At 44.4% G+C, this 18772-nt stretch overlaps 1 protein-coding gene across 2 annotated transcripts in view; it reads right to left on the bottom strand.

Annotated features, from left to right (window-relative positions):
- The window catches only part of RSRC1 (arginine and serine rich coiled-coil 1), a 654629-nt gene that overhangs the window by 429106 nt on the left and 206751 nt on the right, over positions 1-18772 (bottom strand). For both annotated transcript variants that reach the window (XM_082251164.1, XM_082251163.1), the window contains exon 5: positions 9899-9935. In XM_082251164.1, coding sequence (XP_082107290.1) covers positions 9899-9935 — 37 coding nt within the window. The remainder of the gene's footprint in view (positions 1-9898; positions 9936-18772) is intronic.

Genomic DNA, 18772 nt, shown 5'->3' with positions numbered 1-18772 from the left:
GACCAGAAATGTGTGGACTGACACAGAGAACATTAGACATAATTAAGGTGTAAAGAATATAATTTATTTAAAAATAAGTGAATAACACAAATATAAAAGCACCTCCAGAAAACTATAACTGTGTAAATCCAATCAGATACCCAAACAATAGTGACACACAGCAAACAACTGCTCAAACCAAATATATACAAAACAGGATAAATGAATAGTAATAGTAACAGAGCCGGGGTCATACACGGGAGATCAAGCAAAGGGAGCTGGGAGCAAGACAGAACAGAGAGAGGGTTGCAGGAGACGGAGTAAGCAAACAGGAAGGAAGGAATCAGGCTGCAGGGTCAGGGTCAGGATCAGAGTCCAGGATCAGGATCAGGATACAGGGACACAGGCATGCAGGTCAGGCGCACATGGAGACAATACCAAGGCAGTGAGAAGAAGCATACACAGGGTTTAAATATACTTCCTGCAACCAGCATCAGGTGATGACTGATTGCATAAGATGTTCGCTTCTGACTACTGAGAGACACCCGCTGGTGGACACTGGAACTGCAGCTTATGGATCTGGGAGCTACAGTGCCACCAGCAGGTGAGCTCTTTCCTGACAGTACCCCCCCTCTAAGGAGCGGCCTCAGGACGCTCCAAAAAACCCTAGCTAAACCAGTCCATAAAAGACAGTCATTTGCTGCACAAATCCAGAGCAAAAGTTCCTTGTAGGCTGAAGAAGTGCCGGGTTCCAAGCGAGATGCCCCATTGCCAAGATCCAACAATAGGCAAAGTGTCCCACCGCCTGGGTCAGGTGACTGACTGGGTATCCCACCGCTGAGGTCAAGCAACTGGCTGGGTGTCCTGCTGGCCAGATCCTCTGACATGTACAGAATTTGATACTTCAAGTCCCTCAGAACAGCAGGTACCCCATTGCTGGGGTCCCACGAGTTGCCTGCAGACTTAGCCATGGGGTCATGTGACAATACCAGAACTCTGACACAGAAGTGTCTCGCCATAACCAAGTAGCTTGCCTGGTTTCCAGGACTTACTCTGCACTTCAAAAGCCACCTAGGTATCTCTGAGGCACTGGTTACCTGACCCGGGTCCCCTAGTGCACCCAAAGCTGGGGCAAGCGCATCCGGATCATGGAGAGGCACAGATAGTACCCCTCCATTCCCCAGGAGCTTACCATGACCAGGGCCATGAAGGCAAATGCAGCTACTAGTTACCATGGGCATGTCCGGACCACCAGGCTTTGGAGCCATAGGAACAACACTCTGCCAGAGGGACTCAACCGAGGCAACCGACAAACGAATCTCAGGCCAAGCAGGTAACCCATATAAAGCATGCGAGGACTCAGAGCTTTCAAACCCATTAGCAGGTGAACACTTTGTTTTTGCATGACAGTCCAACCGAGCAGCTGGTATTGAGTCAGTAGAACCCGGCTGGGTGGTAAGTAGAAGAGAAGTAAGATCAGGCTGGTCAATGGTAAAAGGATCATCAGACGCATGCTGGACATCAAGCATGGGATCATCAGGCTGGACATCTGTCACCGGATCAGAGGCAGAAGAAGGCAGGTTGTCAGACAGCAGATCCCTAGGGGTAGACGTGTCATCGAGCAGCAGACCATCAGAGGCAGGCAGGTTGTTAGGGACAGGATGTCCAGAGACAGGCTGGGCATTGGGCACCTGCCCCTTTGGCTGGGCAACAGGGACCGAAACTTCAAGCTGGGCAACAGGGACCGAAACTTCAAGCTGGGCAGCAGGGACCAGAACTTCAAGCTGGGCAGCAGGGACCAGAACTTCAAGCTGGGCAGCAGGGACCGGAACTTCAAGCTGGGCAGCAGGGACCGGAACTTCAAGCTGGGCAGCAGGGACCGGAACTTCAAGCTGGGCAGCAGGGACCGGAACTTCAAGCTGGGCAGCAGGGACCGGAACTTCAAGCTGGGCAGCAGGGACCGGAACTTCAAGCTGGGCAGCAGGGACCGGAACTTCAAGCTGGGCAGCAGGGACCGGAACTTCAGGCTGGGCAAAAGGGACCAGAACTTCAGGCTGGAGCAGTTCGGCTGGCGTGGAAGTAGGCTGGAGCAGATCGGCTGGCGTGGAAGCAAGCTGGAGCAGATCAGCTGGCATGGAAGCAAGCTGGAGCAGATCGGCTGGCGTGGAAGCAGGCTGGAGCAGATCGGCTGGCGTGGAAGCAGGCTGGAGCAGATCGGCTGGCGTGGAAGCAAGCTGGAGCAGATCGGCTGGCGTGGATGCAGGCAGATGGGCTGGTGTGGATGCAGGCTGGAGCAGATCGGCTGGCGTGGATGCAGGCTGGAGCAGATCGGCTGGCGTGGAAGCAGGCAGATCCGCTGGCGTGGAAGCAGGCAGATCCGCTGGCGTGGATGCAGGATGGAGCAGATCCGCTGGCGTGGATGCAGGCAGATCGGCTAGTGTGGAAGCAAGCTGAAGCAGATCGGCTGGCGTGGAAGCAGGCTGGGGTAGATCCGCTGGCGTGGAAGCAGGCATGGATGCAGGCTGGAGCAGATCCGCTGGTGTGGATGCACAATTGGATAGTGGCAAGATTTTGCAAGTTGGGAAAAACTTTCGTTTCTTTTTGGGTTTTGCCACTGAGGTTCTGCATGTGAACACAGGGCTGTGAGTAGGGGGAGCAGCTGGTAGCAAAGAAAAGCTGGGGGGTTTTGAAAAAGAGGGAGCAGTAACTAAGGAGGATTTCTGAAGGATTGGTGCAGACAGTGGAGAAGAGGTAAGCTTCAAGGAGTTAAAGGCAGGGTAGGTGCAGCAAGTGGGAACAGGGTACTGACATATGGTTGGTAGAAGGGTAAACTGGGCTGCAACTGTGGTTGCTGTGGGTGATGGAGAGAGAGATGTTTGAGCAGGCAGGTGTCTATCAGTAGGAAGGGGTTGTTGCAAACTGACTGAAGCTGAGTGCAATATATCTGACCATGCTTGTAATAACGGTTGAACAAGATTCAGTTTACACTCTGCCTGTCTGACAAGAGACTGCACTGCATTAATACAATCTACTAGCACCTGTTGGGAACATGCTGAATAGTGCTCAAAGAAATAAGAGGAGTCATCCTCCAATAACCATACTAGTGATTCTACCTGAGCCATACTAAAGGGGGGAGAAAAGTCATCACTTTCTTTAGGAATACTGGACAAAGCCAACTCTGCACAAACTTGAATCAATGGCTGAACATCATCAAACAGCATCCTGCCCTGATCAACTAGGGAATGAGCAAGACGAATGCATTCTAACAGCTGGTCCCTGGCCCACTCCTTTAATATCTGGCAGCAGTATTCCTTTTCCTCTGTCACCAGCAAAGAAAAGTAAATTACCTCCTCAAGATGCATCTTGCCACAAACAACAGAGCTAAGATGGCTTCTCTGTGCAGCCACTTCTGGTCAGGACTGGCCTTGGTATTCTGTCAGCAACAGGTGTGACCAGAAATGTGTGGACTGACACAGAGAACATTAGACATAATTAAGGTGTAAAGAATATAATTTATTTAAAAATAAGTGAATAACACAAATATAAAAGCACCTCCAGAAAACTATAACTGTGTAAATCCAATCAGATACCCAAACAATAGTGACACACAGCAAACAACTGCTCAAACCAAATATATACAAAACAGGATAAATGAATAGTAATAGTAACAGAGCCGGGGTCATACACGGGAGATCAAGCAAAGGGAGCTGGGAGCAAGACAGAACAGAGAGAGGGTTGCAGGAGACGGAGTAAGCAAACAGGAAGGAAGGAATCAGGCTGCAGGGTCAGGGTCAGGATCAGAGTCCAGGATCAGGATCAGGATACAGGGACACAGGCATGCAGGTCAGGCGCACATGGAGACAATACCAAGGCAGTGAGAAGAAGCATACACAGGGTTTAAATATACTTCCTGCAACCAGCATCAGGTGATGACTGATTGCATAAGATGTTCGCTTCTGACTACTGAGAGACACCCGCTGGTGGACACTGGAACTGCAGCTTATGGATCTGGGAGCTACAGTGCCACCAGCAGGTGAGCTCTTTCCTGACACACTGGGTATAATTGATCGCCATGGCGACTACTCTGGAGTGCGGATCAACTGGTCCAAGTCGAGCCTGCTCCCTATTGATGCTGCGGCGCTTCCTCCTTCCCCCCCTGTGGCTCCGCTGGAATGGGTCTCTCATTTCCGTTACTTGGGGGTCGTCGTGAGGCTTGACCTCTCTTGCTACCTGGCGGACAATCTGGAGCCGGTGTTTCGACAGCTGGTCGCTAGGTGTCAGGTGTGGCGGTCGCTCCCCTTGACCCCTGTGGGACGTATCAACCTATTGAAAATGACATTTCTCCCCAAATTTTTGTATGTTTTTAGAAACACCCCTGTACCCATCCCGGCGTCCTTTTTTCGTCGCCTGGACAGTGTTGTCTCCTCCTTCATCTGGGCGGGGTCGGCTCCGCGTATTTCTCTGCGGAAATTGCAGATGCCCCTTTCCTCCGGGGGACTGGCCCTGCCTTGTTTTCGGAAGTACTACTGGGCGGCGGTGTTGGTCTCTGTCCGCTGGTGGTTCGCTCAATCCAGGTCCAATCCGGCGGTCAATCTCGAAGCGGCGATTCTGGGCTCCTATGCGGCGTTGACTAACCTAGTGTACAGGGGGGCGGGGGCTGCCCCTCAGGTGACTACTCCTATGCGGACGGTGGTACGGGTGTGGGAGCAGATGCTGGGTGCCACGGGGGAGGCTGGCACGGTCTCACCTTATACTCCTCTGTGGGGTAACCCTCGGTTGCCTCATTTTCGCTCCATTCCTGATCCAGCCATATGGGCGCGGCATGGAGTGACTATGATACAACATATAATGCCCTCGGGCTCTCTGCTGACCTTCCAGGCCCTGCGGGATAAATTTCACCTCCCGTCGCGTATGTTGTTTCGGTTTTTGCAACTTCGCCATGCAGCCCAGGCTCAGTTTCCAACACCCCCTACGCTTGCTCCCCATGGGGTGGAGCGATTTTTGACCACACGCAATGCTGACAAACTTCTGTCCTCTATCTATCTTAGACTTACGTGTGGTCGGCAGGCACAAGAACCTCATCTGCTCCAGCTGTGGCGGCAAGATATCCCTGCGCTGGTCGAGGATGATTGGGATCATTGTATCCCTCATTATATCCCCACGGTAATCTCGGCCAGAGATAGATTTATTCAATTGAAATTTTTGCATAGGGCATACTACACCCCGCAACGATTGGCTAGAATATACAGCACCCACTCTGACGTATGCACTAAATGCCAGCAGGCGGTAGGTACTTTTCTCCATGTTACCTGGGAATGCCGGCTCCTCCAGGACTACTGGAGGGGCGTTGTATGTGAGCTCAGCGCAGTGCTGCAGGTGCCGGTGCCCTTGGACCCTAGGGTCCTCCTCTTGGGGATGGGGGAACTGGTGACTCAGGCGAAGTACTCTAAGCTCCTCTTATTCTTTCTCTGCTTCTATGCCCGAAAGGCATTATTGATGAAGTGGAAGGGTGCTGACCCCCCCACAGTTGCACAATGGAGGGCGTTGGTGGATGCTGCTCTGCCCCTCTACAAGCTGACCTATATGGGGCGTCAATGCCCCCAAAAATTTGGGAAGGTGTGGGATGCCTGGATCGCAGCTAGACCTCTGCAGATCTGATCACGTTATGTTGTTTATTGCTTTTGGGGCCCTGGTGGCGAGGCTGCTGCTGTGTGGTTATGGGCCGTGGGGTGCTGTGGAGGCGCTTCTGTGTCTCTGCTCCCCTGCGGTTCGGCCTCCTGGAGCTCCCCTCGGCGCCTCCCCCTCCCAGGGGACCAGGGGTCTGGGGGGACTGTGGGCTATTGCGGCCCTGATGTTACTTCTGTATATTGCGATGAAAGCCATTCCTTATGTCTGTTTACTTGCTTTATTTATCGCTGATGTGCATTTGCTCTCTTTGGATTGATTGTGTTTCTTTTTTATTTCCTGTGTATCCATACCTTGTTGGCACTGTTACTTTATTATTTGTTTTAAATCAATAAAACGTTTCTGTTAAAAAAAAAATTCAAGAGGGTGATTCAGCCTTCTGTACTTCTCAGACTGAATCTTAGGTCGCAATGAGTACTCCACGTGGGACCCTTTCCTACCCTGACTACATTGCAACAGATTGGGGTGCCCTTTCCCCTGGGGAACATGCCGAGACTAACTTCCTGCCACCATCTTTGTTGCATATTACCCCAAGCTCCCCTTGCACAGTTTCAATGTCCCTAGCTGGGTGTGATGCAGACCCTACAGTATCTTTAGGTTCAGACCCCGATACCATGTTCCTTGCTTCTTAGAAAGACTACGTCAAATATTTACCTAACAAAAGAGACTTTTGTATCTTACTAAAAGAAGTTAGGGAGACGTATAACTGACATAGGAGCGCTATGTACTGATTTGCATAATCTAACAGAGTCGGTATAATGGGCGATAAATTAGAGATGACCAAACTGGTCTCCTTACTCCATACTCAGTTTGCTACCCAGGAATCTACCATTTGAGAGCTTAAAGTGGATGTAAACCCTCATATATACCCAGTGCAGTGAACAGCCTCAGATGATACACAGAGATTACACAAATCTCCCTACATAAGTTTTACTTGTATATGTGCTGTCTTCAGCTTTCTATGCTGTTTAGAAAGTGAACATCCGGTCCCTTCCTGATTCACCTGTTGGTGTGTATTCTTGCCATACAGCATGAGACAGCTGATTGGAGAAAAGGCACACACCTCCTCTCCACATAGGCAGAAACATGAAGAGCTGTGCTGTGAACAGATAAGCTCTCTGCTAATCTATTTATAGCATCCATTCCGACACAAAATTCAGCCTGGTCTTATTTCAGTTGACGGAGAACTTGTCAGATGTTATCATGCTAATAACAGAAGAACGGTGCAGGAGAAAGCCACGGGACTTAGGGCTTTGAAGAGAGATAAGTAAACACTACAGGTAGATGTGCCCAGATAAAATTTCATGAATGGGGCTTACATTAACTTTAAGAGACATGTGGACTTCGACAACATAGGGCACCACAATAGGCTCCCTGAGGTCACCCAAGGTGAAGATATTAAACCGATTTTGCAGGCAGTCTTAAATATTATACTGGGCTGCCCTAATAACCAACTAGTTAAATTAGATTATGCTCACAAGGCTCTGTCTCCTTGGCTCTTCAGCCAGGCCAAGAGATGTCACTTGAATAATTCATGATTACCTGCTGGAGGAGGAGATTGTGTGTACAGCTAGAAACATGTGGTCAAAAGACTTGGTGCTCAGTTACAGTTATTTCCAGACTTTTCATGGATAACACTTCAGTAAAGGCACACATTACTTACCATACTTCATGATCATTCCGTCACCTATAGGTTACCCATCTAGCCTTACGGCTCACAGGGATGGGAAATCTGCTACATTACACTACCCTAAAGTCCTACAACAATTTTGCAAAGATCTTAATTTAACCTGTTTGTAGATTACTGGCTGGAACCCACTTCCGTTTTTCAACAGGATTCTCTAAAGCAGGGGTCCTCAACTCCGGTCCTCAGGGCCCACTAACAGGCCAGATTTTAAGTATTACCTTGGAGAGATGCAGACTAGAGTACTGCAATCACTGAGCATCAAATGATATCACCTGGGATGTATTTCAGTTATCTTGCAAACCTGGCCTGTTAGTGGACCCAGAGGACCAGGGTTGAGGACCACTGATCTAAAAGACCCCAAATCCCTCCTCTGCACTTAAAAGCATTCAAAAACGCCATATTTGGCTGATTTGAATGCTGTCATTTTTTTTTTAATCTGGCGCCTTTAAGGCTTCAGATGTCATGACATCGCTTCTGGGTTTTTACATCAGAGACCTGATCAAAGCTAAATCCAGCTTTATTCAGGTGTTCGGCCAGTCGACGGACGTGTCGGCTGGTCGCTCGGGTCTCCCGGTGGGACAGGCGATCTACGGAAGGCAGCGGGAAAGAGGGGTTGGGAAGAGGGCGTCCCCTCCTGCTCCTTGTAATGACAACCGAAGATTTAAAGGAATACAAATTGGACACTTTATTCAATCTAGTAATATTTGCTTTATGTCCTAATGGACAATATTAAGTACACATAGAAATTTTTTTCTTTTTTTGATGTTTTGGCAGTATTGAGAGATGTTTTAAAGGACAACACACGGACAATTCGTTTTTTGATTGATTTTGATTTTAAGTTTTAGCACATATGAATATTTTATGATTCTGTTTTTTTCACATTTGTTTGTATATATTCTCACATGATGTAGTACTGCGCGACACTCATTTTCATATTTTACTCTCTCTAACTTTGTGGGAACACGAGTGTGAGCAGCGGTACCTATATTTAATTAAATTTTTTTTTTCATTCCACTTTAAGAGATATTTTTACATCTAGGAGGTGATTGCGCTTAGGTACTATTTTGTTCTTGTTTTATTCTCTGTGCTTGTTGAAAATTTTCTAAAAAATGAAAACTAATACAGCCACCACCTATAAGGGTATTTATTTTTTTTTTTTTGGCTTTAGATTTGCATTAAAGTGGAACTTTACCTATGAATTAAACATTTGCAAACAGACAAGCTTTTTATTGCAGAACAGAAAAACGATGTCCATTCTGCAATAAAGGATTCCCTTCTGTCCGTTCACAATTTCTTTACACATGCGCACTAAGCTGCGCATGTGCAGCTCAGTGTGAAATCCTGGCATCTACCCAGAGACAGGATAAATGAACGCTCACGTACATGTAAGGGAATGAAGTCATCACGGCACAGTCCATCAAGATGGCCAAAAATCTCAAACCAAAGAAGATTGGACAAAGATATCTGTGCTGTCAGGAACCTTGCGGACGCTACATCCATGGTAGGGAGCTATATAAAATCAACCTAATTCAATCCAGACACTACAGTCAGACTGGGCAAACCTGTTCATATTTAAGGGTCACTAACCTTGGCAGACATCTCCTGGCTAGGCCCCCCCCCCCCGCCCCAAAAAGAAAAAAAAAAAAGATTTATGGGTAAACTTCACTTTTGTTTGCAGGCCTTTGCATGATAACTCCATCCAATAAGTTTAAATACTTTAGATAAAACACTTCTTGGAAATTCATTTTAACTGTATATTCACAATATACTTACCTAAACATCAAAGCTCTGAGGATCTTTAATGCCCAATGCCATACAACCCCTTCTTAAATACCTTCTCAGCCGGACATTTTTCCCAAGCATTATTCATTCATATATCTATTCATGGCCCTAGCCAGTAAATCTGCTGATGGACCTCACACTGAAGGAATGTTATTAGCATAATCGTACATAAGGGAAAAAAATGCACTTATATTTTTAAAGGCAATTTTAATGACCATATTTAGTGACAGGTTCACTTTAAGAAAGAATTGTCCATCTAACCGCTGTGACAGTTCTTTACCCATAATTTTAAAATATTTTTTACACAAGTAAAAACAATACTAGAGCTATTATCTTTTAATACAGAAAAAACATACGTCAACTAATGAAATGTATGCTAAACAAATAAACATATGAAATCTACAACCATATAAAACATTAACAGTAAACTACATATGCATACATGAAATGTTAGTGTAAAAAATCTTCAGCCAAATATTGTTTTTCTGCTGATAATTAAAACAATCATCACTCCAATGATTGTGCTGCATTTTTCATTTCATCTTCACATCAAAATAAAAAAGGTAATTTAAAAAAAAATTAATATTCCCTTGAGATGATAGACTAAATGAAAGCGTAAGTACCTTCACATAATATTGGTAAGCGGACCCTTTGGGAAATAGTTGACTTTCTCAAATCAAGGTATTCAAAGCTCATTGAAAAATGTTCATTTGGAATGCAGATATCAAAGATGATGCAAATGTTCAAGAGAAATGTAGAACTTACCAGATGTTCTAATCCAGCTTTGATGTTAACCAAGTCCCTGTAACAGAAGAACAAAAGTTCTAAATAGTTGCTAAATCCTTGTCCAATGCAATTTATGTAATTTGCCTCCCAGCTCCCTAATGTTTAAATATTGACCAGCGCTATCTTGTTTACATTTAGCAGATAACTTCTATAAAGCAAGAAGAGTTGAAAAGATCATATAGCTGCTATAAAAAATGATGAAATCATTTTTTAACCTGGCCAAACACAGACAGACCAAGAAACAATGGAATGATCATTAGTGTATAACCTCTGCAGACAATCCCTGGCCACCAAACATCAAGGATTTTCCTGACTAATTACAATATTTTCCCAAAGACAAAGCCATCCTAAGGGCCCTTTCACACGGGCGATCCGATCAGATCCGCCTGTCAGTTTTTTAGGCCGATCTGATCGGATCCTCCATGCAGCTCTATGGGGCAGCGGATGTCAGCGTTGACACCTCCGCTGACACCCGCTGCCATCCGTATCCGATCCTGTCCGTGAAATCTGGACGGATGGAAACCCTATTTTTCCATCCGTTCAGTGATCGGATCAGATGAGAGCGGACAGGCGGTCCGCTCTCATCCGATCCCCCATAGAGGGCAGCGGGGGCTGAGACACCTCCCTCTCCGCTCTGCAAGCGGAGACGGAGCTGTCATCCACCGGCTCAGCGGGGATCGCGGATCCATCCCCGCTGAGCAACACGGATCCGCCTACGGAGGCGGACCGTGTGAAAGAGGCCTAAGGGTGCAAAAACATGCATGCTCAGGCAGTAAAAACAGGTTTATCATAACATAGAGTGCTTCTGGCCCCTATAGGCAGCTCAAAAAGAGCCTTATCTAGACATTTACACAGGATGCTCCTCCTGCTTAGTGGATCTAATAGACAATAATTTCCATTTAAGCATACCATTGATACTCTACATCATCATGCAGACCCTACTACATGAACAGCATGAGAAAAATAACATAATAATAAAATTACTGTAACAATATTTCAATAAATAACTTATGTAACCCATATACCCATACCAAGGCAAGTCTACACCAATAAAGTTTGTATAATGGCAAACTGGAAGGTTTGCAGGTGCCCATATTTATTAGACGCTCGTTGTCAAATCAGGCTAGTTTTGACAAGCGATTGACAAAGTGATTGTTTCTACTGCAGTGAAAATTTGTTGAATGTCACATTCTCTGCTTTATAAATATGTCCCTCAGTCTATACATGCATTATGACAACTGTCAACTAATTCCCTCCAGTAAGTCTTCTGTATTCTCCTGCCTGTATTCTCCAGCACAGAATCTGAATTTCAATTATATTTCATTTAAAATGATACAGAAGGCTATGTTTACAATACTGCATATAAGGGGAAAAAAAAAAACGACTGCACCTCAAGTTAACCACTTCTGGACCGAAAGGCAGTACAACCCCCCCCCCCCCCCCCCAATTACTCATTTTTGGAAAGTAGACACCCCAGGGAATTTCCTGAGAGGCATTGAATATTACATTTTTTTGTCACAGGTGTTTAAAAAATGACAAATAAAATAAATATATATTTTTTTACACAAAGTTGTCATTGAAATGATATATTGCTCACGCATGCCATGAGTAAATGTGGAATAACACCCCAAAATACATTTTTCTGCTTTTCCTGAGTATGGGGATACCCCATGTCTGAGACTTTTTGGCAGTCTAGCCATATACAGGACACCGAAAACCAATCACTACCTTCAGACTTTCTAAGGGCGTAAATTGTGGATTTCACTCCTCACTACCTATCACAGCTTCAGAGGCAATATAATGCCCAGGCAGCACAACCCCCCTCCCACTCCAAATGACCCCTTTTCAGAACATAGACACCCTAAGCTATTTGCTGAGAGGCATGTTGAGTCAATGGAATATTTTTTATTCTGCCACAAGTTTTGGGAATATGACAATTTTTTTTTTTTTTTTTTTACACAAAGTTGTCACTTAAATGATATATTGCTCCAACATGCCATGGGTATATGTGAAATGACACCCAAAAATACATTCTGCTGCTTCTCCTAAGTACAGAGAGACCACCTGTGAGACTTTTTGGCAGTCTGGCCACGTACAGGACCCCGAAATCCAATCACCGCTTTCAGGCTTTCTAAGGGCGTAAATTGTTGATTTCCCTCCTCACTACCGATCCCTGTTTCAGAGGCCATGAAATGCCAAGACAGTACGATTCTCCCCTCCCCCCAAAAGTAGACACCCTAAGCTATTTGCTGAGAGGCATGTTGAGTATTTTCCTTTTCTTTCTTCATTTTCCAAAACAAATGAGAGCTGCAAAATACTCAACATGCCTCTCAGCAAATACCTTGGGGTGTCTAATTTCCGAAAAAGGGCCATTTGGGGGGATTTTGTGCTATCTTGGTACTTCATGGCCTCTTAAACTGTGATAGGTAGGGAAGAGTGAAATCAACAATTTATGCCCTTGGAAAGCCTGAAGTCTGTGTTTGGTTTTTGGGGGTCCTGTACACAGCTAGATGGTGAGGAAATCCCTATGGCAAGGGAACAGACCGCGTATAAATTTGAGATACCTAAAAATGGACAAGAGGAAAGGAGGATTAGGATTCTCAAATTTTCTAACTTATTATATGATGGTCCATTTGGCAAGGATAGTGGACTGGCATTGTCATAGGGACAATAAGGATTGGATTATGTAAGAAGAATCAACTACTATAATGGATTTGAGATTTGAACCATGGATAGAGTGGGGAAAGTGCCCCTCATATCTAAAGCAGCATCCAACAATTGGTGCAACATTATCGGCATTCCGTGAGGCAATTCGCACTACATCCTTTTCAACTTCTGTAGGGCCTTTAACTCCGTTAGATCATAATCCCGATTTCCCACCAAGTATGACTATGGCCCAGACATTTAAAATAGAGGAAAATAGGCCATTGCTAGTAATGCACTGCATACCTGGAGGCAAGATCTTGTCATATGATGGTTTGAAGTCCTGTATGGGCTTGAGCAACTGTACACCATGGTCATATAGACAAATTCATAGTTATCTTTCCTCTCATCTAAAGAAATTAGATTTTAAAAGGCCTTTGACAAATTTTGAGTCCATATGCTTTAAAGGGTAAAAGATAGATAAAACTACCTCACAGATGTATAAACTGCTTCAATCAACCTTACCACCAGATGTAGATAGGTTCAGAGATCTCTGAGAGTCTGTTATGCAGGTTCAATTTACAGACTGGCAATGGAGGAATGCATGTGTTTTGGCCCATCAATGCTCTATAAGTACACGTTTGCAAGAGACCTCATATAAAGTATTGACACAATGGTAAGCAACGCCTGCTAAGATTAATAAATGGTACCCATAGACTACTGACAGCTGTTGGAGATGTCATCAAGCACGGGGAGCTATATGATACATATTTGGTAGGATTGTCCACTGATAATGACATTCTGGTCTAAGGTACAAGAGATAATTATACATATTACAAATACAAAGTTGAGATTATCCCCTGCCTGTTGCGTGCTGCATATTTCCGATTGTTCAGTGATGGAGAAAAAACAGTCTTTGGTTAAGCACTTATTAAATATGGCCAAAACGTTAATACTGAGGTATTGGAAAGTTGATCGGGTTCCTACTATTAAAGAGTGGTTGAAATCCGTTGATAGTATATGTTATTTAGAAGAAACTGTGGCTATTGCCAAAGATTCAACTGAGAAATTTGCCAAGATCTAGAGAGCGTGGTTCGCTTTCAAATATATCGGAGATTAAAATACATTGGAGGGTAAATTTGGAGTGGCTTGGGTTATGGACTGGCTGATTGACTATTTATTGGCTTTATTGGTTATTATTTCAGGGTTTGAGATGGTGATAAATACTAAATATGGTTAAATATTAGATATGGTTGAATCTTTTTTTTTTCCTCTCTCTCTCTTCTGGTGGTTGTTTGTTATGTTGTTTCCTTTGGTGTGATGATACTACTTAGTATAATGCGACATTATGCCTAATTGCGGTTCTATTGGGCAGAGGGAAACTGTAATAGGTAGTTGTGGGTAAATGAGAAGAAATGTACAATGGATTTGATTAAACGATGTGTATAAATGACTGGCTTGAATTGTACAGACCAGGAATTGTATAAACTACATTGTAATGAGAATGTGTATAAATAGTTTGTGTAATGTTTATAAAATAATAAAAAGATGTTAAAAAAAAAAAAAAAAAGAAAACACCCACCATGGATGATATATGTCTAACACAGCTGCATGAAGAATGCCCATAGCAAAACCCCCCAAAATTACAATGAAAGCTGACCCAGGTGACGGGACCACAAAAATACATAAAGAAAGACACAGTCGACACGATCTCATGGTAAGGATGTATCAAAAGCACTAGCATCCAATATCCTTATTCGTAAAAACCCAAACATCAAAAAAATTATATATATAAAAGGGTAAAGATATTAAAACTGATGGCAGATAATCAAAACCTGCACACAGATGGAAAGGGCCAACCAAGGATAAAAGGTACACAATGTGCCCAGGGAAGAAATCAATGAACGTGTGTACCCAAAATGTACAGGACACCAGGATATCTAAGTGTCAGGATATACAAATGGGAAGTATAAAACAGAAATTAGGGAATAAATAAGTATATTCAAGACATACAAGATGTCAGAAAAACAAGGTATGCAGGAAAGACGTGTAAAGTCACTCCTGATAGTGGAAAGCATCCCATTCATAATTCAAACCATCAGGAATGCGAGTCTGTAAATGAAAATTCCAAAACACCTCTCCTGCATAACAACCTAAATAGATTACCCCCACCCTGGTGGATAGTTTAACTTGTTCCACAACTTGGACGGACGCCAGGTTCATATCACCATTGTGATATCTATTGTAGTGTCTTGCCACATTGGTTGATTTATTTAATCTGATATCACAAAGATGTTCCCTTAATCTATCTCTTAGACGCCAGTGGTCGAACCAACATATTGTACCGAACACGCATTGCAAGTGATGACGTAGATCACATACCTAGTATTACAATTATAAAACCATTTTAGTTTAAATATTTTTTGATTAACACTCAAGGTAATCGTCTCACCACTACCTCTATGTGGGCAACAAGGGCAATCTCTGCCTCTACACTTGTAGTTGCCCTTAAAATGTAACCAAGTGGTGCTCACTTCAGACTTAGAGCTACAAACGCTTGGAGAACGCAAACTAGCTAAGGAGCGGGCTCTGCTGGGTACAACATAAAGCCATCCCATAAAACTTTTGATAAGACATTGTCCTATAATAAGGGCAAATACCTCTTGACAAGACCACTTACTCGATGGAACTCTAAACTGTATGGGGTAAACAATGTGGGCTTATTTGTGACCCCAGAGTGGGATACTCGTGGCTTACTAAGAAGGTCCTGCCTATTTTTCAACTTTGCAATATTATATGCCCGTTCCAGGGTCCAAATGGGATAACCCCATTGTAAAAATCTATTGTATAGACTGGACGCCTCTCTTTCAAAGTCATCATCATCACTACAAATTCTCCTTAAACAGATGAATTGTCCTACCAGTATGCCCTTGATGCTATGTTTAGGATGGTTTGACTAGGCCAACAGAAGGCTATTGCCTGCCACCGGTTTCCTGTATAAGCGTGTTACAATACGATTCCCTGATGCTACCAGTAATACATCCAAAAATAGGAGGCTGTCAATGTAGCGACAGAAAAAAATGAATGTATGATCTGTATGGGTTAGAGTTCCTATAGATGTGGGACCATTGTGGTGGGTAGGAAAGTGCGCTGATTCAATATAGGGTGTGCTGCTACCTTAGAGTGTATGTTGTAGAATAGGTAAAGAAATCAGGTGCGCTGCCCTAGTGCATATGTGCAACATACAAAATGATGTAAACAAATAAACCAAAAATGCAATAATAATGCAAAAAAATGAAAACGTATGCAAATCGTGTAAAACAAAAAATGTCCAGAAGGTGACTAGTGATACACCAATGTGCAATAAACGTCCATATTATAAGTCCATAAATAAAGTGCAAAAAATGGTGACAAAAACTTCCAGCTTGGGGAAAGGTGAACTGTGATTGGAAGGTGCAAAGTCCCACCACCAGCTTGGCCTCTTACCAGAAGTTAAACGTTAAGGGCATATATGAATATGACCGCTCCAAAGGTCATGCAGCCAGGTAGAAAAGTTCCCAGAAATACAGAAGGCACTCTGACACACTCGTGCTCCCTAGACTCTTACCGGACAAAAGCCAAACAAGAAGCCTGGTTCTATGGTGATGAGTGGTCCTGCCGGGGGTTACTGGACTCTAGGATGGCTGATGTAGTTGCTTGTGTCCAAGAGGAACAGACCCAGTCAGAAAGCCTGACGAAAGAAGATCCTGCCAAAGGTGGCTAGACTCTGATTGGCTGCTGTAACTCCTTAGTCTGGTCGACCTCAATAATAGGGGACACAACAGAGGGGACCGCAATGGTGCATTACCAACAGTAGATTTTTATTAAAACAAATGGTTGCACTTACAGTTGTGAAGACAATAATAGCGAGTTCCCTCACGGAGGAGCTGTATGGCGGGGTCCGCCTGCAGTGCGGACCGCTGCCTGGTCTAGATGTGATGACGCGGCGCCTCCTCTCTGACGCGTTTCTCCCGATAGGGCATCCACTTAGATAGGAGGTAGAGCCAGCGCCATCACTACCGCCATTATATATGCCCTGTAGCTGTGGGACCATTCCCACCAACCCAAGAACAGGTTAGCCAGGGATGGTGAGAACTTAACCCCCTTGTGGCCCCGCATCGTTGAAGGTAAAAGGTGCCATCAAAGTTAAAGTAGTTATCAGTAGTCTAGTACTTCAATTATAAATGAGCGCTGTATAGATGGAAAATATGTATAAAATTCCAAATAAAAAGACACTGCTTTTTTTTGCTAAATCATGTGAAATATTGGAGTACAGACTAGTCACATCACATGTGACCCATAAAAATTCAGGCTTCCAGATTATGTCCCCCATAAGTTTAAGGAGATAATTGGTGTCTTTAAGATGGCTGGGTAAGGCGCATACCAGGGGCTGCAATTGTCCATCCAACCATTGTCCCAAACACTCATTAAGGGAATTGATGCAAGTGACTATCGGTCTACCTTGTAGGGGATTAGGACCTTTATGAGTTTTGGGGAGATGGTGGAAGGTAGGTAAGACGGGACATTCTGGAACCAGGGCCTCGGCCTCATGTATACTAAATACACTTTCTGAACTAAATTGAACAAGATGCTTTTATATAATTTCATTTATACACTTCAAACAGGCTTTCTCCCCCCCGTATAAGTGAGGAATCTACAAGCTGTTGGGGGAAGCCCCAGCGATTAGGTCGCATGGTGCCACATGTGTCAATTCCAAAATCAAAAAGGTGACTAAAAAGTGGCACGCTTGTGTAATAATTATCCAAGTATAAATGGTACCCCTTTCCGAATAAGGATGACACCAAGTCCCAAAGAATCTCGCCGCTGCTCCCCATGTAGTCTGGGCAGTTTGGGGGGACTCCACATTGCTATCTTTTCCCTTGTAAATCCAGAAACTACATGTATAGCCTGTTGCCCTGCCACAGAGCTTTTACATCTTGACCCCATATCTGGCACGTGTGGAGCTGGTCATATATCAAGGGTCACCCCGAGGACGATAGAGTTCATTGTCACTGAAGTGCATGAACCACACGATTTGCTTGTACCTAGTCCTAGCCATGGCATCAGAGAACCCAGGCATATGATGAATTCGGTCAATGGCTCAATAGGACCGCAGCTCACTCTTTTTAGTAATGCCAATGAGGAGGGATAGGCCCAGAAATGTTTTAGATTTGGAAACAGTGATATATTTCCATGCAAATTCTCTGGCAAGGGTCAAATTTGGATTTGCAGCGATTCAGAAGTGGTGGGCTCCCAATCAGGATTTGAAAGCTTATCAGGAAGGACACTATGGGCCATAAAGGCATGTCTTTGAATGACTGGTGACTGGGGACACTACTTGTGCTAGCCACTGCACGAGCTTGAACTGCACTTATGGGACTCCCCACGTCACCAAGTGTTACAGCATTGCTGGTTTGACTATGACCAGGATGTCCTAGGCCACTGGTGCTTGCCAGTTCACCAGAAGGTTGAGCGGCACTAGTAGCGACAGTCTGCTACATACGAAAACCCTGTGATTGTTGCACCTCAGCAACAGAAGAACGGAGTCGGTACGCCTGACCTTAGCAGGGACCACTACTACAATACTCGTCAGAGCTATCTATCAGGTTGCCGCTGCTCTTTACAGGTTTGAATACTGGGCTTGATTTTGACAGGCTTCCATATCGCTCTCATCTTTGATAGGCATCTTCGCTAGTGTACCTCTGTTTGGACATTTTGGCTTATAAATTTATAGGTTTCTAGTGTGACTCACAGGTAAAAAAAAGCACCCGGAAAGGACTGTTTGAACCGCTACCAAAAAATTTAACTGCTAGTGCTAGCAGAGATTAGGCCTGACTCTACTAACGCTGTGGTTTAGTGTGCTGTGTATCAGAAGTGACAGTAATCTGCAGATACTGCACTTCTTGGAGGATGAGCGGAGGGGTTAAACGCAGATGATGGCAGGTGTCGGAGCTGATCCTGCTAATGCTGCGTTTTGGGAACGCTAGTATAGTTCTGATCAGATCAAAGATATTGATCAGTTCAGACACTATATTAGTAATAGAGGTGTGTGTCACTGGCAATCAAAGGGTTGAAATGTATTACTAAATATGCGGCGGGCAATCTGACGCCATCTGGTATTGATGCTAACGTTAATGCTAACTGATGTCACCTGTGACACTAATACAGTGA

The sequence above is a fragment of the Pelophylax lessonae genome (assembly GCF_965119305.1).
Source record: "Pelophylax lessonae genome assembly, chromosome: 3".
In the NCBI taxonomy this organism is placed as follows: Eukaryota; Metazoa; Chordata; class Amphibia; order Anura; family Ranidae; genus Pelophylax; species Pelophylax lessonae.
This window is presented reverse-complemented; position numbering and strand designations above follow the sequence as displayed.